Source organism: Rhipicephalus microplus, chromosome 6 (assembly GCF_043290135.1).
Source record: "Rhipicephalus microplus isolate Deutch F79 chromosome 6, USDA_Rmic, whole genome shotgun sequence".
Taxonomy (NCBI): domain Eukaryota; kingdom Metazoa; phylum Arthropoda; class Arachnida; order Ixodida; family Ixodidae; genus Rhipicephalus; species Rhipicephalus microplus.
In genome coordinates, this window is record NC_134705.1 from 161,641,725 (window position 1) to 161,669,405 (window position 27,681).

Sequence of the window (27,681 nt, forward strand, 5' to 3'; positions counted from 1 at the left end):
TTGAAATAACTTGCTTGTCATGGGTGCCCTTAAGACACGTTCACACCGAACGCGGATCCGGAAAGCGGAGAGGCGGATTCGGAAAGCGGACGTGGATTATCCGCTTTTGCGGAAAATCCGCGGTCGCTCGCTCCCGAACCGATTTTGTCCGCGCGGAAAAGTTGGCCGCTTTGGCCGCAGCCAATCAGCGCCCGAGACGCGCGCGTGCGCAGTATCGCGTAACGCCGCAAGATGGCGACACGCCCGCCGTGGATTGGTGGATTACTTCGTGCAATCCACCAACCAGAGTTGCGCATAGGTCCGCCATCATGTTTAAATGGCTTTGCAGTGAAGCCACTCGTCGCGCACGTAGGAGAAAAATGCGGCGCGACCGTCTGGCGCGGGCGGCGCGCCGCAGACTTAATCGAACGCGCTGAACAAGATTGCACGGTCGCAGTGAGGCGGTATGTTTTTATAGGCAGCGAAAATGGTTGAGTCCCGTGTGCTTACATTTAGGTGCATGTTAATGAACCCCAGGTGGTCAATATTTTCGGAGCCCTACACTATGGCGTATTTAAGATATCGTGGTTTCGGGAAGTTAAACTCAACAATTAAGTGAGTGAAGTGAAAAATGATTAAAAAACCTAACTCATTCATGATAACGCAGCAGCAAGTTTTTACACCAGACGTACCGCTGCCGTGTTGTCTCCTCGTGCTTGCGCCCGTCTAGTTTTGCCTCACGATGCAAGTTTGAGGGCTGCTAGTGAGGCAAGTTGATTTAGTAGTCCACGAAGAGGGAGCAGAGCTACGGGGTGTTTCTTCGCGGAAAGTTATAACCCAAAATTGAGAACTTACATTGCGACTTTACGAAAAGTACCGGCGTGTTTGGCTGGCGCGGGTTAGCAAAAAAAAAAACTACTTAAAGAAATTTGGTGATATTTGCGTCTTCAGGTGTCACTTCATTCCGGGTAAGTGCTATAGCCAAGCACTTACCTGCAAACAGAGATAGCTTACCAAGATACTCTATATACAAACTTGACCACTGCGTGCACAATCAGCGTGTCAGGGAGGTGGTTAAAATCGGGATGGCGATCGCGGAAATCCGGGTATTGCATTGAAACAAACTGTGAAAATGGATGCGAAACAATATTAGTTCACTTTGTTGGGCGGTTCACTTTGTCGGGCGGTTCAATATTAGTTGGGCGGTCAGGATTTTGAAAAGTTGGTCAATTAATTCCCTAACATGGTCTCTATCAATTGCAGGGACTCCACTGTACATTAGCGTACAAAAAAAATAAAATGCAAGGTGAAAGATGTGTCAAAACATGCGAAAAAAAGTGATGACCGGCATTACCGCGGCACGCACCACGCGAAGTCTCTATCTGCCTCGGATAATAATTTCCTCGGCTAGGCTCAACATCAGTACTGTTTAAAACACTTGGGTGGACAGGGGCGGGGGGACGCAGCTACTTTGGTGGCGTGCGCCGCTGCAATATATCAATATTAGTATTATATCTATTGCAAACTTGCCTAGCTCTGCATGACTTGTTTTCGATGGTAGCTGCTACGCTTCACTCATCTGCTCTTAAAATTACGGATCGAGAGACTTCGGGCTTTCACTTGTTCTTATGCCACGCGATTTGTGGTGTTTGTAGTGAAAGCGAGATAATGGGCCCTCGTAGGTCGTGGCGGGCAGCCGGTGTACGCGGTGGCTGCTCTACGTGTCGCACATCTTGATTTTCTGGTCTTGTATCGAGTGAACAAACGAGGCCTTCCTGATCCGATAAGCTCGTTAAAGTACGACAACAACAAAAAGAAAAAAACCCACCATGCTTCCCTTTCAACATCGTACACAGCAACAGATGACGAACCCCGAACAAACCGCGCTACAGCACGGCAACGCGCGTGGGTACCCAGGCAGGTACCCAGGCATGGCGGGAGAGGGTGACAACAGCGGAAGTGACATCACATAAACACTATGTAAACCAATTTTGTGATCGCCTGGTTCCTTTTGAGGCCGCTAGATGGAGCCACCTATTCAGTTTGTCGAAGGTGTAGACACAGTATGCAATACGTGTGGAGAGGAAGAAGAAACTGCCGAAGCCTTGATAATGTTCTGTAAAGGGCTTCACCCTATAGTTCAGGATGATGGCGCCGAGTTTTTCAAAGCACTGGGGTTTAGGGACAGGGAGGGCAAAATAGACTTTAAGCGGGTAGACTTAACTAGAAGGAGGTTATCTGATTGGTGGCTAAAGTCAAGGCACGGGTGAAAATTAAACCCTTCACTGCAAAGTACCCGTCCAACTTTGCTATTTAAAGGAAAAAAAAGATAAATCTAATGGTTAGTTCACTAAGTATTATGGCTAGGTGGCGTTAGCCGCCGCCCGATCTAAAGGGTACAGCCTCATACATCCGTCCATCCATCCGTCAGGGACTCGCACGTTTGCGGCTTCCATGTTCTAGCCATTTTAGCTTTGGTAATCCGACTGAAACAATGTAATCGCTATTGGCGCTCGCACTTCGGCCTATTTCAACACGATGCCCGGAATCTCCACAATGTGGATATCGCGAGTTTCTATGAAAAAAGGTGGATTTGTGAAACGGCGCCGTAAACGTACAGTCTACCCGGCGGGTAATTTACGTTACGCAAAGTTTACGTTCTGTAAAGACCCGCGCATGCGCAGACTCTATCCGGTAGCATGATAACGCAAATAATACACGTACAAGGTAAAACCGCCTAATCACAGTCGCGATGAGGCTGAAGTCTGTGCGCGCAGAGAACGCGTGGGCGCCGCGCCATCGTGCACGTAAAGTTGGCTTCGCCGCGTGAAGTGGAACATTTCAGGTCTCTTTGCACCACGTGACAGTGCTCGCCGAGTAGCGGCGGAAAGAGAAGGTATACGCGCAACTATGCTACCTAAAGGCAGCATATACTGTATCTCTCGGTCTCAACAGCCGCGCGCGCTCGCCGCCTTCACCGCGTCGCGCCGCTTCGAACATCAACGTGCCCTGTTAGGTTTGGCCTGGAGATTCGTCTCTCAATACCTTCGGCGCCCATTTTGACAGACGCTGTCGAAGATTTGAGCTATTATCCAGACCAAGCAGCAAGCAAAGGCGAGTCCCCGTCCTTCAAATGCGGACCCCTTTGTCGTCCTTTCAAGCAGCAGCGTGACTGATGGCCTCGGCGACTCATCGGGCGACAGGAAAGCTGGCGTGACCGGCGCCAGAGCTGACGGGGGAGCGGCGCTTCTAATCCTCAGTCAAGTAGCCGACCGGCCGACTGCCTATGCCCGCCAGGCATTTTCCCTGCTGGCCGGCGGAGGAGACGTCGTGTGGGCGCGACGCCACGTCGAAAGAGGGCAACAGGGACGGCGTCTTCCTGAAAGAGACCGCGACGGCCACCGCAGATCGCCCCTCTAATTGGGCGAGCTGTGCGGCGGACCCTTTAATGTACGTTTTCCGGATCGTGGGAACTCTCGACTAGCGGCACACACACGACGAGGAAGAGCCTTGCTGGCGCCACCTTGCAGTGCAGTGTTCACGTGGACCGTGCATGCTCGTCTCCCTCACCTGTGTGTGTGTGATTGGTGGTCCACTCGGAGAGGAGGAGCCCGACAGGGCTTAAAACGACGCCGCAGAGTGCTGGACGTCGCTCTGAACTATGTAACGTTCAACCACCACGCTCGTGGTTTGTGAAACCACTAACTCTTCCTTTCTGTAAATATGTGTAAATAATGTCATAAACACGTTTTGTTCTCGTATCCTCCAGCGCCCTTTTTTCCGACCCTTACAACTGGTGGCAGCGGTGGGATGCCATCAGCGACCTTCCTTCCCGACTCTTACAGCCCGTTTGCGTGCTCCGCGCTCGGTGTGAACGCGCCTTTACAGTGAAGAAATCCTGGCGCCGCCAATAGAATGAAGTGTCGCGTCCTAAAGTGCGTTACGTCGTGGGCTGCATGCCCCGCCCCGGTGGTCTAGCGGCTAGGGTACTCGGCTGCTGACTTGCAGGTCGCGGGATCGAATCCCAAATGCGGCGGCTGCATTTCCGATGGAGGCGGAAATGTTGCAGGCCCGTGTGCTCAGATTTGGGTGCACGTTAAAGAACCCCAGGTGGTCAAAATTTCCGGAGCCATCCACTACGGCGTCTCTCATAATCAAATGGTGGTTTTGGCCCCGCCGTGGTGGTCTAGTGGCTAATGTACTCGGCTGCTGACCCGCAGGTCGCGGGATCGAATCCCGGCTGTGGCGGCTGCATTTCCGATGGAGGCGGAAATGATGTAGGCACGTGTGCTCAGATTTGGGTGCACGTGTACTCAGATTTGGGTGCACGTTAAAGAACCCCAGGTGGTCGAAATTTTCGGAGCCTTCCACTACGGCGTCTCTCATATACATATGGTGGCTTTGGGGCGTTAAACTCCCCGTATCAATCAATCAATCGTGGGCTTCATCTATTGTGCCGTCAGCGTCAAATGAAATCCGTACAGCGTCAAGCCTTCGCGATAGTGTATAGTGCGCGTGGTCGAGTAATCACTATTGACGGGCGCGCCCATCCTCTTCGGCATCTCTGCGCATACATGCGTGCCTGTCCATCACGTGTTAAGAGAACGACGCGCACTATACCATCGCGAAGGCTGGTCGCTGTTCGGCTTTCATTTGGCGCTGATGGCGTACATACGTCACGCCGTAGTACACATCCAAGTACATCCAAGTCATTCAGTTGTGCGCGTGACATGAACGGATCCAGCCACTAATTTTTTTCAGGAGGGGAGAAAATCCTCCCGGCTTTTTTTGTTTTTATTAGTTATTAATTGTTAATCTGTACTGTGCTACACAATGCGAGTTTAAGGGCGCAGCTATGGGCAGTCCAACAGGCTCACGACGTGCGGAGAGGTTAAGCCTATCTTTCTGGCGTGGGAGCGGCCCGCTGTGCTAGTTTACGCCCCCCGGTGGACCTAAATAAAGTTTTCCCATAACATACCAATAGTTATTCTCTCAAGAACATCATGAATGCATAAATAAGGGTAATTTGTGTTCATAGGGGTCGCGCACTTATGTCCTAATCGGGGAAAATAGAAAGGTGACAGGCGCTAAGGGTTGGGCGTGCTGGCAATTTTTTTTTTTGAGGGGGTGGGAGAGGAGATCGCACCTGCCAACCCCCTTTCCGCTCAGGGTCTGCCACTTGCGTAAATGACCCAACTTTACTTTGTTATTTCTCATTAATATTGTGTCTAACAAAGAAAAAAAAAAGCGCCAGGCCTGCGCGGTAGGCGCAGCACAGTCACAGCGAAAGCTTGAAGGGCGGCCTTTCCGAGCCTTTTCTAAACACTCATTGGGCAAATGCTGCAAGCGCACTTGCATGATACCCGCTACGGCATAGATAATAAAAATTTTAGGGTAGTAGGCCGGCATTCGCTAAGCTATTTTTTGTCATTCTTCTGAGAAGCGTGGTATCCGCTAAACTATTGCAGGGAATTTTGTGCCAGTTGTCCATGCCTCGGCTGACGACGATGAGGAATTTTGCATGAACAGTTGGTATGTGCCACAGTTATTAGCTGAACAAAAACAAGCGTCCGTAATGGGTTGGAGCATCGGACGACCCACTCGTTATGCTATCCGCATTCTGCGATGACTGGTTGTTCTTTCGATGTTTCGAAACGCTTTATAAGTCGTATTAACACGAATGCTTTCCCGACATCAAGCCTGCCTAAGGCAAGTTTGCCAACAAGTCACAAGCACAGGCGTGCCTCAGTGGTGTAATACTGGGCTGGCACTCAGCGGATCCGGGATCGGGCCCCACTTAGTCATTTGTACTACATTTTTTTTTTCAAATTTCCCGCGATGTGGGTACGGACACCGGCGGCGGCGGACATCTACGGCGGACATCTACGCCCGAGTTGTGATATAACAGCTTTCGCTGTAAAGCGAGCTCTTAAGAAAGGGACACTACTGTCGGATACTACTATTAGAAGTCTGTGCCATGTTAGGAATTTTGCTCTGTCGCGATGGTAGCGGTGGCGAAGAGCGGTGGGCCGTCCAGCGGACTTCGATGAAGCCTTAGCCCGAAGGTGAAACAGGGAGGCAATCCGTTTGGAAAACAGCAACAAAAGTAGCGTTTACTATCGCAGGTTGTCGTTTTACAGAGCCAGCCAGCACGACAACGTCGGCTGGGGCAAAAATCCTCTAACATGGGGCCGGCTCGGCCTTAAATAGCGTCTTTGGTCCATTCACTCAGACCAGTTCTCGGGCTCGGAGGGGGAGACGTAGCCATGCCCGGAACTGCAAAGTGGTTCGGCGGAGGAAACGACGTTATCCCCGGACTGCACGGTTCTCCTGCACAGAAGGCGGCGCTGGGAGGGGGGGGAGACAGTTCGTCGAAACAGGGCTCGATCCTGCGAGACGCGCTCCCGAACAATGAACATGTCTGTGGCACAACAGCCATTTCCTCCTCAAAGGCGGATGCACGCAAGAATTCACTAGTGGGCACGCTGTTTAGGTTGACACGTTCACAAGCCGCACGGCATTCGGAGAACATTGCGCAGGGTTCCCCTTTATAGGAGGTTCGTCGCAGCACTCCCGCTCCGTGTCATGTCAATATATGGGACTGGCTTTGCGTCTCCCCTATCGCCCAAGTGGCCCAAGGATCCGGCCTTGGGCCACTTTCATTTTCGTTATATATTAATGACATCCCACTAACTCGCATACCAGCGAAGTTCTCACATACGCCGATGACACTTGTGTTGTTATAACTGCCGTCAATATTTGTGATCTGTAAAATATAGAGTAAACAACGAGTTGAAAAAAGTAAGTAAATGGTTTTTGCCGATCACGCTTACGATTAATACACACGCGAAAACTAAATACATGCTGTTTCAAACGCGCGCCAAATATGGTGTCACTGGATTTACGAATAGAAGGATTTACACTAGACGAAGCTACCTCACTTAAATATCTGGACATGGTATTTGATTACAGTTTGAACTGGAAAGAGCAAATAAACGCAGTTTGCGCAAATCTCGCCTCGGGATGCTACGCGCTTTCACAAGCGCGTCATCATTTCTATTGCAACACTTTTTGTATATTATATTTCACACTCTTCCACAGCCATGTCACATATTGTACTGAATCATAGGATGTGACATTCAAAACTCATCTCGAACCTGTACGCAGACTTCAGAAACGAGCCCTCAGAATAATCACCCACTCTCGTTATGATCGATCGAGTTTATCTGTGTTTTTAAAAATGAATACCTTGCCCTATGATAGGATACATGAATTTTAAAAAAAGACGCCACGTGTGTTTTCAATATTGTTTAAAACAACTTACCACTTGATAATTTTGCACGTCCCCTCGTGTGGCTAGAAATGAGGCGTACGGAAATTTTAATGTTCCTCCAACCAGAAATACTTACTTGAAGGCGTGCGCAGGGGAACGCACGCCTTTGGTAATGAGTATGACATACGGGAGATCCGTGTCACTGTACTCGTGTCATCTGTTAAAGCGTGTTCACCACACACTCTTTTCTTCCTATATGGCAGTTTTGGTAAATACTGTAACGGTATACATGTCAATGAGAAGATCGGGAGAGCGCCCACATATAGATAGATAGATAGATAGATAGATAGATAGATAGATAGATAGATAGATAGATAGATAGATAGATAGATAGATAGATAGATAGATAGATAGATAGATAGATAGATAGATAGATAGATAGATAGATAGTGGTCAATGTGCCTTTGGTCCGCGAAGACATGCTTCACATTTAATAGAAAAGGCAAAAGAAACACGGTCAAGTGGCTGGTCGATTGGAAGGTGGCACGTCACTTGAGGTCCAGCAATGCGTGGATCACTTCTGTAGTTCGCGTTTACGAAGCCTAAAGCTCCGTCGCGGAAGTGACGAGCCGCGTGACAGTCTCAAGGGACGACCGCCACGACCACGTCGGTCTGTTCACGCCGTCACACCGCGAAGCCTAAACGCTCCGTTGCGAAGCGAGAGTCACCCAGGGGGCGCCAGATTGCACTGGAGGGGGCGCCACCGCCGAGGACCCGCCCGCGGGTTGCACAGAGTGCACGGCCACGGTACAGACGTCATATGTCCTGCACGGCACCCGCGAATAGTATGAGGTCCGTGTCCTGCGTCTTGAGGATGTATATGAACGAACGGGCGTTGGCCGCGTCGCGGTACGCCTTGGGCAGCTCCTCGGTGTAGAAGCTTGTGAGCGAGAGGGAGACCGCGGTGGCCGCCGTGACGCCCGCGGAGTCCAGCGTCAACGTCACCTTGTGGATGATGTCGGAGACGAACAGGTTGTGGCCGACGCCGTTTAGGTTGGCGCGCTCGTCGAACAGGTCGAGGAAGCCCATGTGCTTGAGCACGTAAGCGGGCTGCACCGTCTCCTCCAGGTGCATCTTGGGCACCAGCACCTGCTCGCAGATCGTCATCATCACCGTCATCACCACCACCACCATCATGATCACATCATCGTCAGAGACAAATAACCATCAGCAGAAGCAAAAGCCTCACTACGCCCAACGCAACAAGATACCTCTCCAATGTTCCGCCAATATACCCGATCTTGTCCTTACTGCTACAACGTGCCACCGTGCCCTCTCCCTGTAGAGAGAATGGGCGCGTAACTACGCGAAGTTGTGCGCTTTCTCGCTCAGGCCTTTAGTCTCATCTGCCGGGCGAACCTTATGCCTCCCACTTGACGCGTTTTCTTACTCTTGGTTACTCTTGCCTTCTCTATTACTCTTGTTGAAGAGCGGTCATGTTGCCTTATCGAAAGAGATAAAGAGCTTTACTAAAGTTGGTTCTCTCACTACATAATTCTTCCTCTCCTTTTGACTTCGACTCCTTTTCTTTTTTTCCTTTTGATTCTTTTTGACTAAGATGTCAGCAGTGGCGTAACTAGGGGGGGGCAAGGGGGTACAAGTGCCCCGGGCGCCACTAGGGAGGGGGCGCCAAGCCGAGTCCTCGGGTTGGCGCCCCCTGGAAAGGTTGTCAATGTTTTTTTCCGTAAAACCGCCTGGAAGGGGGGAGGGGCGAGGTTGTAATGTACGACTGGAAGTGGGGATGGTGGTGAAGGAAAGGGTTGCCGCAATGGCTTTTGCATCGGGAAAAGGATCCTCTATTTTCATTTTGCTGCGCTACCTCCGTGCCTTCCCATGACCCTCGGCTAAGCTTTGTTTTGTGCTCCGCAGCACTGGGTTAGATGAGTTTCAGCGAACCCCACCAGCCTCCCAAACCACTTACTGAAAGCTTCCCTGAAACCAACCACGTACGTAAACAAAATAAAATAAAAAAGTTCGAATGCACCTTTTTTGAGTAAGAACAGAAAACTCCAACGAAATAGCCGATCGTCCAACGACTAATCGTCCACGCAGCGGCGGAAGGAAGGGCGAATATAATCCGTGACCTCGGCACCAAAGGCTAAACAAAGGCGTTTATTCGCAGAGTTCTCTGGAGGAAAGACGGAGAAAGCGTGACACGACGGCGACGTTTGTTGATTCCCTGCATCGCGGGCGCCAGCAAAGCAATAGAAGGGCGGGGGTCAACGTTTCCCACATGCCATCCACCGCCATGGGCAGGTTCATCCTTTGGCCCAAAGAACACGCACCTGCGAAAAAAGCGCAGAGCGTAGTGTACCCGACAGCATGTGCCGACTGCCCCGCTTCGTACGTTGGAGAAACCAAGAACTTCCCTGAAAGAATGCGGCCGCACAAGGATGACCTCCATCAATGGAACAGCGAACGGAGCGAAACGGCAGAACACTCCGACCAGTTTAACCCCCATACCAGACCCGAGGGCGCGGTGTCTAGCTGGTTGCTTTGTTTTGTACTCACCCTGCATTCCTTGGGATGCACAAATAGCGCGAAAGCTTAGGTACGAGAAACTTGGGCCTGGGAAGCGCCCGTGCCGTCAAGATTTTTGCAGTGTGGACTGGAAGAGAACAATGACGGGTAAGGGACTTCCGGAAGTTTGAATAAAAAAAGAAAAATACTATACAAAAACGCGGGCGTAGCTCATCGAAATCAGAACTGGTGGCCCTTGGCCTCCGAAATGGCCCGCCGCGCGCCAGTAGGCAATCGCGGAAGCCTACATTAGCGCTTTTAATGGGGGGGGGGGGGGGCTGTAGTAATAATTATTATTAATAATAATATTATTATTATTAATAATAATAATATTATTATTAATAGGAGCTGTAGTAATAATTATTATTAATAATAATATTATTATTATTAATAATAATAATAATATTATTATTATTATTATTAATAATAATAATAATAATAACAAACATTATCACGGGCATAATGAGGGGCGCGGAAATATATTTGCCCTGGGCGCCGTCCTATCTAGTTACGCCACTGGATGTCAGTTGTACCCGAATTGAATACCCGTTTGTTCCCTGACCTACTCTTCTCGCTTGAAGATCATTTTCCTTTCCATGGCTCGCTGCATTGTTCTCGATTTACGTTGAGTCGTTTCCGTATAAGATTCTGTCCCGTAATTAGTTGTCGTGTTCATAAACACTCCTTGAACTAATTTACTTGAAACCGCCTTCAATACAGCGTGTTTGAAACGCGTCTATGCGTTTCAGCTGCCTTGCACGGCCTAAAGAAAGCGTGTTCGAAACGCGTTTGTGCTGCATTGAAGTCGATGGCAAATCAAGCAGCGTTTCTGAATACGGGTATTAGGTGTGTTCATGATCACTGTCCTTCATGATCTAGGAATTCGGATTGTACGATTTCCCAGATAGCACGTTTATTTTTTTCACAAACGTACCAACAAAGTTCTTCCTCATTGCATTACATTACCCATTTATTGGCCTTGTATTGATACCGCATCATCGTTCAAGTGCGAAATTCTTTGCTCTCCCGTTGTCTGCGACCTTCTAGTGACCTTGATCCATAAGCTAGAGCCGTTATCGGGGCTGATACACGCGATCATCTGCTCATAAATCGTGACATCGAGACAGCCTGTCACGAATTACAAGCAAGGCACGCGCTAAAAAGTTTTCCCCCTGGAAGGGCTCTTTGCACCTCCAAAAGACGAAATGTGCGTAGAAGATTTCACTCGGAACGGCAAGGAGGGCCACTTTCCTCTTTGTGGAGTAAAGTGCCCCCCTCCCCCCTTTTTTTTGTGTGTGTAACTGCAGGAATGTTGGTGCCGTGTGCAAACGACCCATTGGTGCTTACACAAGCCTCTTTCTTTTCAGATGGTAGCGTAGTGTGGTGTGGTGCAGTTAGGGTACGCGCATCCTGACAGTGAGCGCTCGTGAGTTCGAATCCCGTGTGTATGCTGCAAATTTTCCGAATTTTATATCTGAATGTGATGCTCGCACATAGATTGTACACCTAATCAAATACCTGCATGCTCTTCGGAAGGCTGGCTGGGCCAACGAAAACATTTTCCTTTTGCTAACTGCTGCAGGAGTGAGCGTGGTTACTCCTTCGCATTTACTCCGAAAATGGTGCAATGTGTGTGGTAGGTTACTTACTCCTCTAAAGGAGCAACCTCGACACCCCTTTTCCTCCCTTACTTCTTAGAGTGCAATACCTGGTTTCCAACATTTTGTTCAGGACCGAGTTACGTACTCTGGCTAGTGCCTAAACAAGGTATCTAAACAACATACTATACGTATTGCTTTCGGGTGAATTGAACCCGTTCACTGGGTATATTTGTTGCAATGATATAAATCCAGTGCCGCCTGCAAGTGTCAAAGCTTACTGTCTGTTTCAACGAAGCCATGGCGCCGACAACGCAGGTGCCAAGAAAGAGGACAGAAAGCGCGCACGCCCTGTGATTTTCCTCGGATCCTGTGTTTTCGGCGCATTGGTTTCATTTAAATACTTGAGCTAAGTGGCCCAGATGTCTGTTCTCCCGGTACTCTCTGTTCCAGCTGATCCAACAAACGATCGCGTCTCTCTAACGTCAGAAGCCATGCGCGCTAACGGTGAAACGATGCCGCGAAAGAAAACGGAAAGGGAGCGAAGAAGCGCAATCGTCGGTCTGTTTCCGGCGCCCCGAGGGCATGCAGCAACACCTCGACGACTCCTCGCCTGCCGGCCGGCAAGAAGCCACCGCCCAACCTCCAGAGCAATGCTCCAGAGTGCGGGGAGCTGCAAAAACCGCTAGATGGCAGGAGCTGACCGCTATACCGCCGCCGCGGCAGCCTCTCCGAAGCACGCCGGAGGCGAAACCTTCCGCCAATCTCTAGCCGCTATCATGGCCTCCGCCGACTTGCCTCGAATTAATCCTCGACAAACGTCTGTCTCCCTCCCTCTTGGCTTCTTCCTCCTCTATCTGCCACTCAATTCGCGCCGAGTAAATAACCGTGTCCGTAGGAGCGCACCGGAGGAGAGCTTTGTGCGGCGCGATGCTTGCCCCGGGGGGGGGCGAGCGCCGAGGTTAGGGCGTGTGGTTGCTGCAGAGGAGGAGGGGATGATAGCCCGCTCACGTTGTTGTTGGAAAGAAGCTGGGGGGGAGAGCATAGTAGCGAAAGCGGAAGAAAGAAAAAAACGGCATCAGTAGTGAAGTGGGAAGAAGAGTGGCGGCGTCGGAACGACGAGGTATATATTGCGATTGATCGGTGCAGACTGCTTCCTGCCTGTCGCTGCTGCTGCTGCTTGCCGCTAGTCGTTTTCGACGCGTTGCGCAAATGTCTCGAGCGTGGCAGCAGTATCGCGAGCTTCCTCTTCTCTCTCTTGGGGAAGCGATCACGGGCGTCTACCGCCGCAAGGCGGCGTGTGTGTCGATGAGCTCGGACGGATAGGATGTTTTGTCGGCTGGCCTTTTGGTTTCCGGCGTTGGCGCCTCCGCGGCAATTTGAGCGCGTCGGCGCTAGGAGTGTCAACGCACAAAGAAAGGAAATGAAGTGTGTAAACGAGTGACGGAAGTATGGTACGCATATACGCTGCTGTGTAACCGTATCCCCTCCTTCTTCGCCGCGTATTGGGCTTTCGCCGCTACTAGTTTCCCATGTCCGCGCCTCGTTAACAGTGCGTAGGCTGAGTCAACAATAAGGCGTCGCAAACCTGTAATAACTGTCGAAAAAAGAAAGGCATTTGTGTTTCGGGTTGCCTTCGATGGAATTAGGAGCGGCAAAAGCACAACGCGTGAGGAGTGGTACGGTTATACTATACCGTATTTGCGTAACTTGCTGAAGTAATCTACTGACAGCAAGCGTGTAATTCGCTGTGAAACGAGTCCGAGGTAGAGTCCGGATACGGCAGTCATTGACAAAAGATAAAAAGGCGCTAACGCACGGAATATTTACCGGAATATATGTGAATTAAACAAATTCATACGTTCTACAGGTGGGTATCAAAAAAAATGCCGCCATATCCACGAGGTGAATGATGATGAGTGGGCGAAGCTCCGGAGGTAAACCTGGTAAACCATGAATCCTCCGTACATTTTGTCCACTCGATTTTATTGCAACGCTCCCCCTAGCGTACGTCGCCGCACTATATCGAACGATGACACGCGCCATATGTGGCATCATTCCTATTTTATAACACCTCGCATCTTTCATAATCAACTACACGTACCGCCGTCTAGTTTATAACATCTTGCATCTTTTGGACGGACGGACGGACGGACGGACGGACGGACGGATGGACGGACGGACGGACGGACGGACGGACGGATGGATGGATGGATGGATGGACGGACGGACGGACGGACGGACGGACGGATGGATGGACGGACGGATGGATGGATGGATGGACGGACGGATGGATGGATATGGCTGTACCCTTTAGATCGGGCGGTGGCTAGCGTAATACTTAGAACTGAACGAGAGGTGGCTACATACAGGGGACGCACAGCCCACGCCTTAAGGAGCTTCGCTCCTAAAAAAAAAAAAATGTTGACTCCGTCCATCACACAACCGTGCAGGCCTGGCGCTTTTCAGAGGGCAAGGCTTGTTCGGTGTCCATATGTCCCGGTAAATTATAGGGAGTAACGCTCGAATAACGTATGGTCATTTGAGACACAAAAAAAAAAGAAGGTATAACAGTTGGCTAATATCAGTCATAATTGTGACTCAACAATATAAAAACTTCAACTGGGGCATGGACTTCAACGTGGGCATGGGCCATGGGACTAAGCTTTGGCGTGCACACTTTGTCATATTATGTCGCTCAATTAACATTATAAGGGGCAACACTTGGGTAACTAAACAGACACAGAAAAGGGTTTAACAATATACGTATACCCATCATAGTTGTGACAGAACAATACAAAGCACCCACACAAGCACATACCCTTTACACTATTCTTCCACTTTAACGTGGACAATCCGTACCTCAAGACCTACCTTCGCCTAGAATTATTCAATCATTTGAGTAGCAAACCTCCTTATAGGCTCCATGTATCGAAATCCGGATACGTCATTGGCACCGATGTCGGAAGTAAGCAGACTGTCACGCCGCCTGGTGATCAGCACACCCGCTGTCAAGCGCATTATTTGTGTTTTGTGTAGTCGCTCCCAGGTGGCGCGGCAGTCAGCAAATTCCTGCTAAATCGGGCCAACTGCATGTGCGGACTTTGAAACACAGTTTTGCAACTGGTATGATTAAATTTGTATGAACTTCACCCACTCGCCATGATTCACTTCGTGGAGATGCGTTTTTTTTTTTTGGGGGGGGGGGGGGGCTTCGGGTGTTTTTTCTCGCTCGTTTTATTGTGATAGAAATTATATGGACACTCACTAGAGCTGCATTTTTGCCGTCGGCGTCGCCGTCATGTTGCGTATATGGTAATATGGTAAAGATCGATATTTCCCTGCGCGTTGTTTTTTTTTTAATGCATGAGTGGCTCGCGAAGGCTGGAGACGATGCTGCTCGAATAAATATACAATGCGTCGGCGGCCGGCTTCATCGGGCGAAGCAGTATGAAGAGTGTTGGTGGGAGGCAGCTATGTCGCAACGACTGCTATAATTTTGATCAAAATGGCGCCTTCGTGTGCTCTGACGCGCACGCTATCGCGCCAGACATCAGCAGACGGCTTGCTGTTGAACGTGTCCCTTACTATTAAACGTGTTGGGCTCTCCCCGCTTAATTCCCGCTGGGGCGAGAGATGTCACGAAAACTGTTTCGCTTCCAGTAGCAGCCGTATTACCTTACACTAGCGTTTTGTAAGGCCACGGGATATCGGATTTCAAAGGAGTTAGCTGGTAGCTTTTGTTCGCATGACAGTACATGTTGTTTCCACCGCATTCAATACTTCGCCCCTGCTGGAAAAGAAAAAAAAAAACTGTGAAGTTTCCTAGAGTTCTTGCGTCAGTTCATCTCCCCCCCCCCCTCCTTCCTTTCGATCTGTGTTGAGCACGTACGAGGGTAGCACCGTCTCCTTCAGGTGAACCTTGGGCACCAGCACCTGCGCTTAAGTGGTCGTCAACACCAACATCATCGCTATCATCATGAACAAAACTATCGTCGTGATGAGGAGCAGCTGGACAGCGCCCACTGCAGGGCGAAGATCTCCCCTCTCGCGTTGCTGCAATGAGTGTTCCAATGTTATTGCAACGAATCGTTCCTGCTTCTTCAAGCTGACATTCCCCATTCTATCTTTCCCTTATTCCTTTTGCCTTTACTACTTTCTTCGCCTCCATTCCTCTCCGTCTTTCGTCCTTTCGAGAACCTTTCAGGCTTTTCGTCGAGAACGCCTGCCTCATGGATATCCTCCGTGACGGATGGGGGAAGTGACGGGAAAAGCGGCCCCCAAGCGCGCCGTGCAAGCCTCTCCCATAGAAATAGAAGAAAGGGTCCTCCTCGCGGAGCCACCAGTTTCGACACGTCGACGCGTAGCGGCGTTGGCGTCGCGTTGTGCTACACGCCCCGCACTGCCGTTTTTTTTTTTTTTTTTCAATCTTTCTCTCTCTCTCTCTCATACGACTCTGTTTCGTAACTGCTTGCTGCATATTCCTGTATATAGCTGCCGTCTTCAGACCAGAGGAAAATGCCGGAACCTCGAACGTTCAGATTGCTCGCGCATTTTGAAACACATTAGGAAGCACAACGGTGGTGACAATAAACGACGACAAACGAGCGCAGTTTGATGGCTGTTTGTTTTAGTTTTATGTTTACGCGTTGTTTAGCCTTCTTTCTAAACAAGGAAATACCGAGAGTAGGTTCGGAAAGGAAGGCACCAACTGTGAACGTTTACGGGACAATGGCTCTGTAATAATTTATAGTTTTAGTAAATAATGGTTCTAATTTAGCCTGTGAGTGTACAGGTGTTTGTACACTACAGGCTGGAATATTATATTGCAGTTTGTGATCCCATACAAAGCAAGATGATAGCTTTCGGAAACATTTCACGTCCCGTAAACTTTTACTAATGTATGCCTCAGGCTCATAGCTAAAGAAAATGCCCTTGGAGCCCCCCCCCCCCTCCCCAGAAATTCTCATGCTTTACCGAAGTAAGTGATGAAAGCAAGCGGATTTTTAAATAGTCAAGGTCTGAAACAAGTGCCCCCCTTCCCTCCGGAAAACAATACCTGGCTACGGGGCTAGTATGTATGTATGTATGTATGTATGTATGTATGTATGTATGTATGTATGTATGTATGTATGTATGTATGTATGTATGTATGTATGTATGTATGTATGTATGCACGTATGTATGTATGTATATATGTATGTATGTATGTATGTATGTATGTATGTGTGTATGTATGTATGTATGTATTATACATAAAGTGACCACGTAGGTGGCTGATTTTCGTTATTGTCGACAATTCGTTTTCTGTAGCATGCGCGAAATGAAACATTTCTATTTTCTGCACCTCCGACCGTTCTTCATGAGGACAATTCGGTCAGCTTAACAAATGTGTACGGACCCTGTACGGCGTACACAGCGCAAAGAAGATTTTTTTTTATCTCTCAATCGTTTATTAACTGCCACAGCATAAAGTAGCATAAATGTGTTACCAGGTCACGCCGCTGTTTGTAACTCAAGTTACACCTGTAAGGCAAGACGCAGGCGGTACGCCGCCCGCCGTTCAGTGCAACAAAACGCGCAGCTGTATCAAAAGCGACCACTCGAACCGATGGGCCGTTAAACGGCTCGTAGCGTTACGGTCCGCAGCTGCTCTACGTAAAGGCATATTCAAAAGAAGAAAAAAAAAGAATAGTCCTAACTCTTTCCCCTAATTTACGTTACGCATTTTCCCTTTTCCTCTCATTACAGGCGGCGAAAGAAGACCCCCTCTACTGGTCTGGTCTGCAACCCTTGGGCTACGCAATTTTTTGTTCTTCGCCAAGCCCAGGAAAGGGCATGGATTACAAAACGGGCAGCAGCAGCTGGTGCGACAGGAAATAGAAGCGGCGAGGGCAACGTCGCCTTCTTCGGCTACCACTGGTCTTTTTAACACGGTGCTTCGTACAAGCGGCATAACGAGGTACGAATATCGTCTGCAGTGACGAGCCTAACGGTGTCGTCTGCAACCGTTATCTTCGCAAGTATTTGTTATACGCGATGAATACGTGAAATGAACTGCGCTGACTTTTGCAGTTATGTATGCGCCGACTTCCGCGATAAAATGTGACCGATTGTGATGTTTGAACAGATGTTTCAAGCTTAGCGTACGCTGTATATACTGTTCATTTAGCTGTTACGGGTGCAAAATGGCAGTGTTAACGGGCCATCATGGCGCGGCTTAAAAACATAGGCATCAGAACGCTGTCTCTAAAAATGAACAGAAAAAAAAATTGCGTATTAGTAACAGGGCTGGTTGGTTGCTAATTTGAGCAAAAGACGTAACAGTTCGATTCGAACAAGCACAAAAAGCAAAAAAAAAAAAAGAGAGAAGCAGCTTTATTTTATGGAAGGGGTAATGAGAAATTTAGGAACCAAGTGGGTGCACGTTCCCTATAGATATACTGCCTTTCGCCGACCGGTGGACCCCCGAATTGCGTTTACCGCATAAATAGCGAAAGCTGAGGCTATGTATAGCTAAGCCTATGAAGGAGAAAGAAAGGCTGGGGAGGGGTGCCTTCTATAATTATTGCAGACTCACAGGCAGATTGCCGGATCTACAAGGGTAACAAAGGAATGTAGGTCGGCGCTTGTCCCATGGGGCTCGTTCGTTCGTTGTCCTAATCCTCTGCTCTAGTATACTTATTGTTCAACAGCCGGGGACGGGAAACACGGCTCGCGATATGGGCAGAGAAGTACCTAAAGTGTTAGAAGAATACGTCTTTTCGGGGCAGGAAGTATAGCCTAAATACAGACCATGTTAGCTGAAGTAAAACTATAAAAATAAGAACATCACGGGGCACACTTGGCAAGAATCCTCAGGCACCCCCCAACAGGAATGTGTACGTGACAGGGGCACCTTTTTTGGTACCTATCTATACTGGACAGGCGCCTACAGGCTTAAAAAAAAGAGTTCAAGTTAAATTGAGTACGATGCAACGAGCCATTGAAAGGAAAATGTTATTGTGAGCGCTGACTATTCGATTCGTCGTACCTGACGACGCCAGGTACATGCGACAAAACGACCGTGGTATTCTCCTACACAGGCACGCGAGTTACAAGCAGCGCAGACCACGCGTCTAACTATGATGATGATTACAAGGTTTTTTTTTTTGGAGGGGGGGTATACAGATGAAGATGATGAAGCGAATAGTCAGCGCTCACAGTATGTGTAACCTAAAGGGACAAGAAGTGGGCAGAGTGGGTCAGGGAACCAACTAGTGTTAGGGACGTCTTAGTCGGAATCAAGAAGATGAATTGAACATGTCGTTGAAGTCAAGATAACGACCAGGAGCGTAGCCAAAATTTTTTTTTTTCAGAAGGAGAGGTTTTCTACGATACTTTATGTATGTTCGTGCGTGCGTTTGTACGCGTGCGTGTGTATGTAGGCAAGCTAGACTGAAAAATGCCGGAGAGGTTGAACCACCTAGCTACATCCCCCCCCCCCCCCATGACTATGCCTCTGGTAACCACTGTTTACTAAGAGTAATGGGCTGCATTCCAAATGAAAGCAAGCGCACCAAGGGGAGGCAGAACGTTAGGTGGGCCTATATATGGTATTTAGCAATGCTGGGATATAGTGTGGCCGCATGCTAGCGCAGGATGGGTGAAAGACCTTTTTTTTTTTTTTTGTCCTGCACTGACCGTAGTCAGGCCAAGGATGATTATGGTCAGGTAAAGCTCAGGTTCAATCGATCAATGCGGACCGTTTATTTATCGTGCCTCTAGTAAGGTGGCGGTCACAATCTATTGGTGGGTACGCATTCAATATTGGGCAATACTTTTCACTCCAGCCATTTTTTTTTAATTTCTCTTTTAGTCAGGCTGACGACGGTGATAATAAGATGCGTCAGTAAAACAGCGTGGATGCTATACGAAGTCTATCATTGACATCTTTGTGGGCAAGCGTTGATCCAATGGGGTGTTTTAGTACATTCAATAAAGCCATATATGGCACTGAAAACTCGGGCACCAAAGAAGAGGACATGACTTCGTGTCATGTACTCTTCCTCGCCTTTGTGTTCTTCCTTGGTCGTAGCGTTTCAAGCGGTATGGCTTCATCGGGTGTAATAAACTATCCCAGGAGAGTGTTCTCTTGGTCCCTTTCACTGTTTACAAACACACGCCCTTGATGACATCCGGTTTCGTCCACCGCCGATGTGCCTTAATAGCATCGGTGGGCAAGAAGAGCTTTAGAAAATAGCCCGCTCATTTTCTACACTTTCCTTCCTTTATTTAGAAAAATATAGTCAAATAAATGTTCTTTTGAGCTACATAAAAACGACAAGAGATTCCTTTGAACTTCACGCACCTTTATCTAAAAATAGAAAAACTAAAAAAAAGTCTTTCCTCAATCTTAAAAAAAAAACACGAGAATGTGCTTTTACTTTCGAAGTTAGGAGTTGGTAAATGAGGTGACCGAAAGTTTTTTGGGGGGTACAACGCTTGCAATCTTGAAACCGTTTATATAACGGACACTGGACGCACACAAAAGAAGCAGGTTTGCCTTTCCCGGACGCTTTCGTTGTCTACTATCCGCGGCGCTGGCGAGTGTGCTCTCTCTCTCTCTCTCTCTCTCTCTCTCTCTCTCTCTCTCTCTCTCTCTCTCTCTCTCTCTCTCTCTCTCTCTCTCTCTCTCTCTCTCTCTCTCTCTCTCTCTCTCTCTCTCTCTCTATCTATCTATCTATCTATCTATTTATCTATCTCTTTTTGTTTCTCTCTCTCATCTTCTCTCTCTCTGTTTCTTTTCTCTCTATTTCTCTTTCTCTCTCTCTCTCATCTTCTCTCTCTCTGTTTCTTTTCTCTCTATTTCTCTCTCTCTCTCTCTCTCTCTCTCTCTCTCTCTCTCTATCTATCTATTTATCTATCTCTTTTTGTTTCTCTCTCTCTTCTTCTCTCTCTGTTTCTTTTCTCTTTCTTTCTCTCTCTATCTATCTATCTATCTATCTATCTATCTATCTATCTATCTATCTATCTATCTATCTATTTATCTATCTCTTTTTGTTTCTTTCTCTCTTCTTTTCTCTCTCTGTTTCTTTTCTCTCTATTTCTCTCTCTTTCTCTCTCTCTCTCTCTCTATCTATCTATCTATTTATCTATCTCTTTTTGTTTCTCTCTCTCATCTTCTCTCTCTCTGTTTCTTTTCTCTCTATTTCTCTCTCTCTCTCTCTCTCTATCTATCTATCTATCTATCTATCTATTTATCTATCTCTTTTTGTTTCTCTCTCTCTTCTTCTCTCTCTCTCTGTTTCTTTTCTCTCTCGCTCTCTCTCTCTCTCTCTCTTTCTATCTATCTATCTATTTATCTATCTCTTTTTGTTTCTTTCTCTCTTCTTTTCTCTCTCTGTTTCTTTTCTCTCTATTTCTCTCTCTCTGTCTCGTGCTCGCCGAGGTGCATCTGGGAACGGGGGTCGCGACTGCAGGGAGCGTGCACTGTACGAACGAGCACGCGATGCGTCCGTGCAGTGGACGGGATCACTCCTTGGCTTTGAGATCCTGCACGCTCTCCTATTCCGCGAGCGACTGTTTTCTTGTTTTGTTTTTCCCGGGTCGCCGTGGTCGCGCATCGGTTGCTTCTATTTATGGTTTTGTGCCCAAGCCGCTGCATAGGGCGTCCTGTCGAACCTCGCACATCGAACGTGGCTTGTGTAAACAAGTTACCTTATTTACTCAAATTCTACTCGTTTTGCCCCCATATTTTTGCTGTTTAAGGTCGACCCCCTCGTCGCTGTCGGATACCGAAATAACTAGTATTTTTTCCTACTAGGACGCAACAAAGACTCACCCATCGCGTTGCACTTGTGATCGCGTTATGATCGAGTAAATACGGTATACCTTTTTTTCTTGCTGATCATACGATAGTTAAAATCGTTTATTTCGTGTGCTGGGTAAAAGGGATCGAGAATAGCGTGCGAGAACGACCCTACGGATTTAGCGAACAGGGATTATAAGCACGCGATGAATTGAGGGCCTCTATACCAGTTCAGTACTGACGCTGTCTGACGAGCAATCCTCTGTGTGTGGTCCCTTCCGCGCCTAATCTCGACCTGCGGCCGAAAGTCGTCCGCTTCCGTGAAATTAAAGTTTTAGTTAATTCAATAGTTATTACCCTTTTATTTCTTCGTTTCGTCGATAACGCGCGTGAGCGGAGATAAGAGGTGTCCCGAATGATGTGTCGATGCTAATTACCTGCCGCACTCAAGCTTCAGAGGTTTCGAATTCGATGCCATATGTGAATTATGTTGGCACTAACATACCAATGGGAACCCTCCTTGATCACGGGGACCTGTCAAAAAAGAGCAATACCTCTCTTCGCGACGGGAGTATACAAGCATGAATAAATTACGCTGCCTCGTGGTACGTTTAAGACGCCCCGAGAATGAAATCTGTCTATGTGACGCTATGATAAATGGGAGACGTGGCCTGGCTCATACGCCACGTTTATTCCATTGTCATTTCTTCCTCCTCGGCTTCTACCAACCATCGCTACCTTCTTACGTCACGTATATCTATGTTGCAATAGAAGGAGAGCTCTTTAGCCGCAATATCGTCCGCTAAACAAGTATAAACGGCAAACGCGATCACACAGCTCGCTTCGTCAGCGCGGTGACAATTAATATACTCGGCAAAGCGAAACACAGTTTGAAGGTTCCCCTAATTAGTTCGGTTCCCCGGCGATAAGTCGCGCGACAACCAGTTGACGGGCTTCCGCAATTTCGATCGTCGCCGCGTTGGGATTCCGATACACGGAGCGTATATAGAGAGTCTCGCACTTGATACAATCGAATAACTGTGCCTGACGTTCATAAGCGTGCTCCAAGTGGGGGGGGGGGGGGGTTCGAAGCAGCGCCCCCTTCTATATTATGTCAATGTATGAGGCTAACTTCGCGCTCCCCTTTCGCACCCTTCCCTATAACGTCAGTGTATGCGGCTGGCTTCATGGGCTGGCGTCCCCATTGGCTGCCAGCGTAGCGCCACGAACGGAAAGGCGCTGTCTCAAAACAGTGTATATTTTTACAGAGCCAGCGCGACCGCCGACGTTGTGAACGCGAGGAGTGGAAGACGCCGCCCAACGGATCTGTACACAACTGAACAAAAGATTAACTTCACATCTGATTTCCGGCGCGATGTAGCACTATACATGATGGGCTTTCTCTCCCCATGGCTGCAAAGCACGCGCGAAGTCTATGTGATGGGTGAGATCAGGAGAGGGCTAGAGGAAAGGGTGGAGAACGGCTATAGATCTACTTTAGATTGCGGTGCATCTGGCTGCCATTTATGAAAAATAGAGGAGGCGCTGTTAAAGCCTCTCACACACGCGCCAGCAGTGTTCCCTGGCACTAAACACATTAGCTCGCGTGCTCTTTTCTTTCGGTGTTTCATGTTTCCGCTCGTCGCAAGTGTAGATGGCGCCTCGCGCAAATCACGCCAGATTGTCTATTCCAGATTATCTTATGATCATTTGTTAGCTTTGAGCGCGCATATACGAACGGCTGAGTTGATTCCTTAACAAACGGGGCCACTATCGATGATGTTCGACGCCGCATCATGCGCAAATGCCGACGTGCCTTGCTTCCGAGATCGGTCGATCGACGGCCGCCGACGCTCTGTTCACCGCTATCAGTGTGTATTTTCCGTCTACCGGCCGCAAGTTCTCCCGAACAAACGGCTTTATTTTTGACATACCGACTGCTGCCTTCGTTTAACGTCACGACCACGTGACAATACGACACCGCTTACTACGACACCGTATACCGTGACAATACGACACCGTGACAATACCGTGACACTGTGACAGTACGACACCGTGACAATACGACACCGTATACGACACCGTATACGACACCAACACCGTATACGACACCGTATACGTTCCGATGAGACGTTGTGTACGCGACGTCAACTCGGTACACGTCCACTCACCGATATCCTCTCGCCGGTGTCCTTCAGTCTGTCGAGAATCCTCTCGTAAAGGTCGAGGGACAGGTGCTTGTGAAAACGGCGCAGGCTGGGCGCGTTGTCCGCCAAGAAGAGCAGCAGGCTCAGCTGACCACCGCGCAAGGGAACCTGCATGGGAGAGAGATGTACTTTGTATAGCAAGATGTTGCATACAGGGACGGTGCCAGAGGTGGGCACGGGAGTGAAGGGGGGAGCACCCCGAAATTTTCGCCGCTCCCCCCGTCGCCCCCCCCCCCCCCCAAGAGGGAACGTGGTCGTAACACGAAAGCTAAGTTCCCCGCCCCTCCGCCCCCTTTGAAGGAACTCACCTATCGTGGGTGCCCCCCTGGTAAAGTAATTTTGGTGCCATCCCTGGTTATATAAGATACATGTTACGACATGCCACGGTGTATATGATTGTATTGGTCACTTTCTTTAGCCCGTCTTCGCGCAGTTCAGTCTCACGGTTGTCTTCAAGTGGACTGACGCAATGTATCGAACTGATATGTCTACTAGCGCGGCGTCTTCGATAATTTGTTGAGGCTAAGTAGTCACAATCTTCCTAATTTTTGTGTCACCTTCTCTTATTTTTTCACAGTCTTAATTTCCTCTTTTCCACTCTCTTCTGCACTTTTGATGCCGCTCGGTCATGACTCGTTGAGGTTTGCGGATCGTTGCGATGATATGGAGGTTTATAATAGCGCGCCGCAAGCCCTTGCGGTATATACGGTTGCTGCCTCTGCGCATGCGTCGTAACGCGAGTCACCGTTCGTGTTTGCAGTCCGGCCGCAGAAAATTCGAAATCGCGTGCGGCGCGAGCGGCCCGCAAGACCCGCAAGCGCTGGTGACGAGGCTATAGTGTATAGCTTCCGTGCATTTGGGTTTGCGGGAGGGGCCAAAGTGCCTAGACTTTTCTCTAGAGGCGTAAACGCAATTCTAAAACTCATATGCCGCCCACGACGCCCGCAATGCCTGCTAACGCAATTTTAAATCTCCCTAATCTCATCAACAAAACGCTTTCCTCACGTCTTTTTCTAGGCAACAACAACAGCAACATAAATAAAAACTTCTCTTTAATCAGTCAATTCTTTCTGTCAGCTGGTAGTTAAAGCAAGTATACATGTATCACCAGCTGACCCAAACTTCCGCTCTTCTAAAGTTCATTTTCGATAACTTACAGTTCAATAAGAACGCATACAGACTAAGTACAGGACAACGCGAGAGAAAAGGAAGTGCAATTTCTAAAGTGTCAGTTATCTTATACTTCGCACGTCTGTTTTTGTTAGTATGACCTGTTGTGTAGATAAGTCTTTTTAGATTTTTGACGCGCGTGGATGCTCCACGTGTCCTGAAAAAGTGCTATATCACGTGAATGGATCTGCTGCACATGCGCAGTTGCTTTGTCGAAGCGGGCTAACCTGCGTATATATATTCGTGCATTTCCTTTACTAAATCTTTAGTTGAGAGTCAGCGCTCGTGTAGCCCTATACTTCATCTGCGTCTTTCTTGCGCTGTGAGTTATCGAAAATAAACCATTACCAACTAACCCAGATTTCCCTTCTTCTTCTAAAGTTCTGTCACCGCTTGTTTTAAGCGCAAGGCTCATGCGCCAATTACCCAGAAGTGAAAGCAAAAGAGAGATCAGATACGGGCTTGGTTCGGTGTGTGATCGATTTTTTCGCCGGTCGATACCACTCGATTACAGCTAGCGAATAAATTAAGCGTATACGGGGAAAACAAAATGTGCGCGTGATGCAACGCTTCGCAGCACCGCGCCATTCGTTCGAGGTCAGCGTGGCCGTGGAGACTAAATTAAGCGTTATATACACCGGCTGCGCGTCTTGCAATCCAACCGAAGCCGCTTGTTCCGGCAGTTTCGTAATACGCTAAAAGTGGATGCGTTTAAAAAGCAGCCTCTTTAACGAAAATGAGGTGAACGCAGGCGAACGTAATTGCGCGTGCGGATTCGAGGCAAAACAAGCTCCTTATCCATCGATGTCGACGCGTTTCCGGGCGGCGCCGGACGTTTCGTGTTTCGCAACCGCGGAATTCAAACTGATTTAACAGAGCGGCGAGCATGATTTAAAGATTGATTTATTGATTTGTGGGGTTTAACGTCCCAAAACCACCATATGATTATGAGAGACGCCGTGGTGGAGGGCTCCGGAAATTTCGACCACCTGGGTTCTTTAACGTGCACCCAAATCTGAGCACACGGGCCTACGACAACGATTTAAAGATAAAACGGTGCCACCTTTGCAGGATAGTGGTGCCGAGCCTGCAGGAAAAGCAGAACCGGGTAGCCTTTCTGGTATATCCCTATAATAATATTTTTGTTTGCTTTTCTCTATCTCTTTGCTTCTTGTATTTCTTTTTTGTCTCTTTCTTTACATTAGTTTTTCTATTTATTTTTGTTTTTTCTATTTATTTCTCTTTCCCATTCTTTATATCCTTATATCCCTTTCCTTTCTTTCTCTACCTGCTCCTTTTCTTTAGTTTTACTGTCTCTTCCAGTCGTGGTTTCTCTCTTTAGTGTCTGTTTCTTACCTCTTTCTTCCTCTCTCTCTTTGCCCTCTCGTTTTGTCGATCTCCCTCTTTCATGAGTTGCACGTGCTCAACTTCGTAGAGCGCAGTTTTCGTTTAGCGATCGCTCCTGCTGTACCGTTATCGGAGTTTGTCCTATTCCTGTGGCACATTTACCCACCTATAAAGAGTTTTGCGTGACGGAGCGCTGGTTACCGATAGCTTAACCAGCTTCGGGGTTAAAAAATCATGCACAGGGGTGGTGGTGGAAATTAAAGCGACAAATTCACAACACCTAAAACACCACTCATACCACGAAAAAACACTGAACAATCGAGAAAACGCTCTAAAACGAACTGCGGGTATACAAATCAATGTTTCGCACTAAACGCCGAGATCGATACGTCACAGATTTCGATGGTGTCTACCGGGTCATAAGTGGTTCCTAATCGGATAAAAATGAATTAAATTTTCTTTTGATGAGGCCGTAGACTTAACATATACCGAGTTTCAAGGAATGTCGACGAAGTGCGAAAAAAAAAAAACCTCGCTTTAAAATTTGTGACGTCACATGCGGAGGTTTTGATGCGAAATTTAACGCCGAGACTTTCACCTTGGTTCTGCCTTTCATTATACACCTATGGTGGTACACCATTTAGATTTCTCAGAGTACAATGGATCAGTGTACATTGATTCCTGCCATCACTTTTTGTGCCTCTTCACGCTGCACTGGCTGGTCGTTTTGCAATCCTTGCCAAGCCGTTCGTATGAAGTTTCTCTGAATGTGTAATTACGTGTGTGTAGTTGGGATAAAGAAGTTCTTTTTCATCGATCTATACGTTATTAAAGGGATATTAAAGTCAAATTCCAATTTACGTCAAGGTGAAAGCTCAGTGGATGACGACATCTAAAACGACAGTATTATCAACAGCAGTGCGCTACTTACCGAGAAATTAAGGTAAATGTACAAAAATATATGCGCCGCAGTAGGGCATCATCTTAAAATAATCTAGATGTCGTCCCACGTACCGCCTACGATTAATCACGAGTGATCGAACTAGCTGCACCAAATAAAGAACCTTCCGTGCATCGAAAGAGGTAATAAAATGCTCCCGGGTTGGTCGTTTCTGTTTGATTCGTGGAAAAAAAGAACCGCCGAACAATACTATGGGCAATCGCGCGAGTGGTTCAAAAATTCTATTTTCGCGTGTTTACACTGGACACGTTGCGCAATATAGCGGGCCGCAGTTGAACCAAAACACGTCTGCCATCTCGGAGCCAATTGTATACGACATTGATCAATGACCGTTGTTGCTGCTGTGGCTCCCGCTGCTTTCGTTTTGTTTACTATATAGTGTCGGCAACCGTGCAGTAAAGCCGGGCAACGTTGTGCACGGCAACAGTGACGTGAGCGAGTCCGCTTCTTGAGGCGGGTAATTTGAAGTTCGCTAACCCGATGCGCGCGTCACTAAAACGTGATTTTATTTGAAAATAAGCCCTCACTTGGTACAATAAATTAGGCTTCTGGACCGACATTTCAACAATCAACGTCGACCTAACAGTTGACTTTAGTGTCCGTTTGCCTATTGTCGGATCAAGTTTGACGTCCCAAGAACTACGATGTTGTGTGGGATGCCGCCGTGGAGGGGGTCCGGAAATTTAGATCACTCGGGGTTCTTTAACGTGCGCTTAAATCGAATTACACGAACTTCGAGCATTTCCGCACACGAACTTCGAGCATTTCCGCATACA

At 48.1% G+C, this 27,681-nt stretch overlaps 1 protein-coding gene across 1 annotated transcript in view; it reads right to left on the reverse strand.

The window, feature by feature from the left end:
- Positions 1 to 7,798: 7,798 nt before the first annotated feature.
- Positions 7,799 to 27,681, reverse strand: part of LOC119168376 (iris) — a 47,013-nt gene continuing 27,130 nt past the window's right edge. The window contains exons 5-6 of the mRNA XM_075867893.1: positions 23,392 to 23,535; positions 7,799 to 8,401 (exon numbers count right to left, since the gene is read on the reverse strand). Coding sequence (XP_075724008.1) covers positions 8,069 to 8,401; positions 23,392 to 23,535 — 477 coding nt within the window. The 3' untranslated portion in view covers positions 7,799 to 8,068. The remainder of the gene's footprint in view (positions 8,402 to 23,391; positions 23,536 to 27,681) is intronic.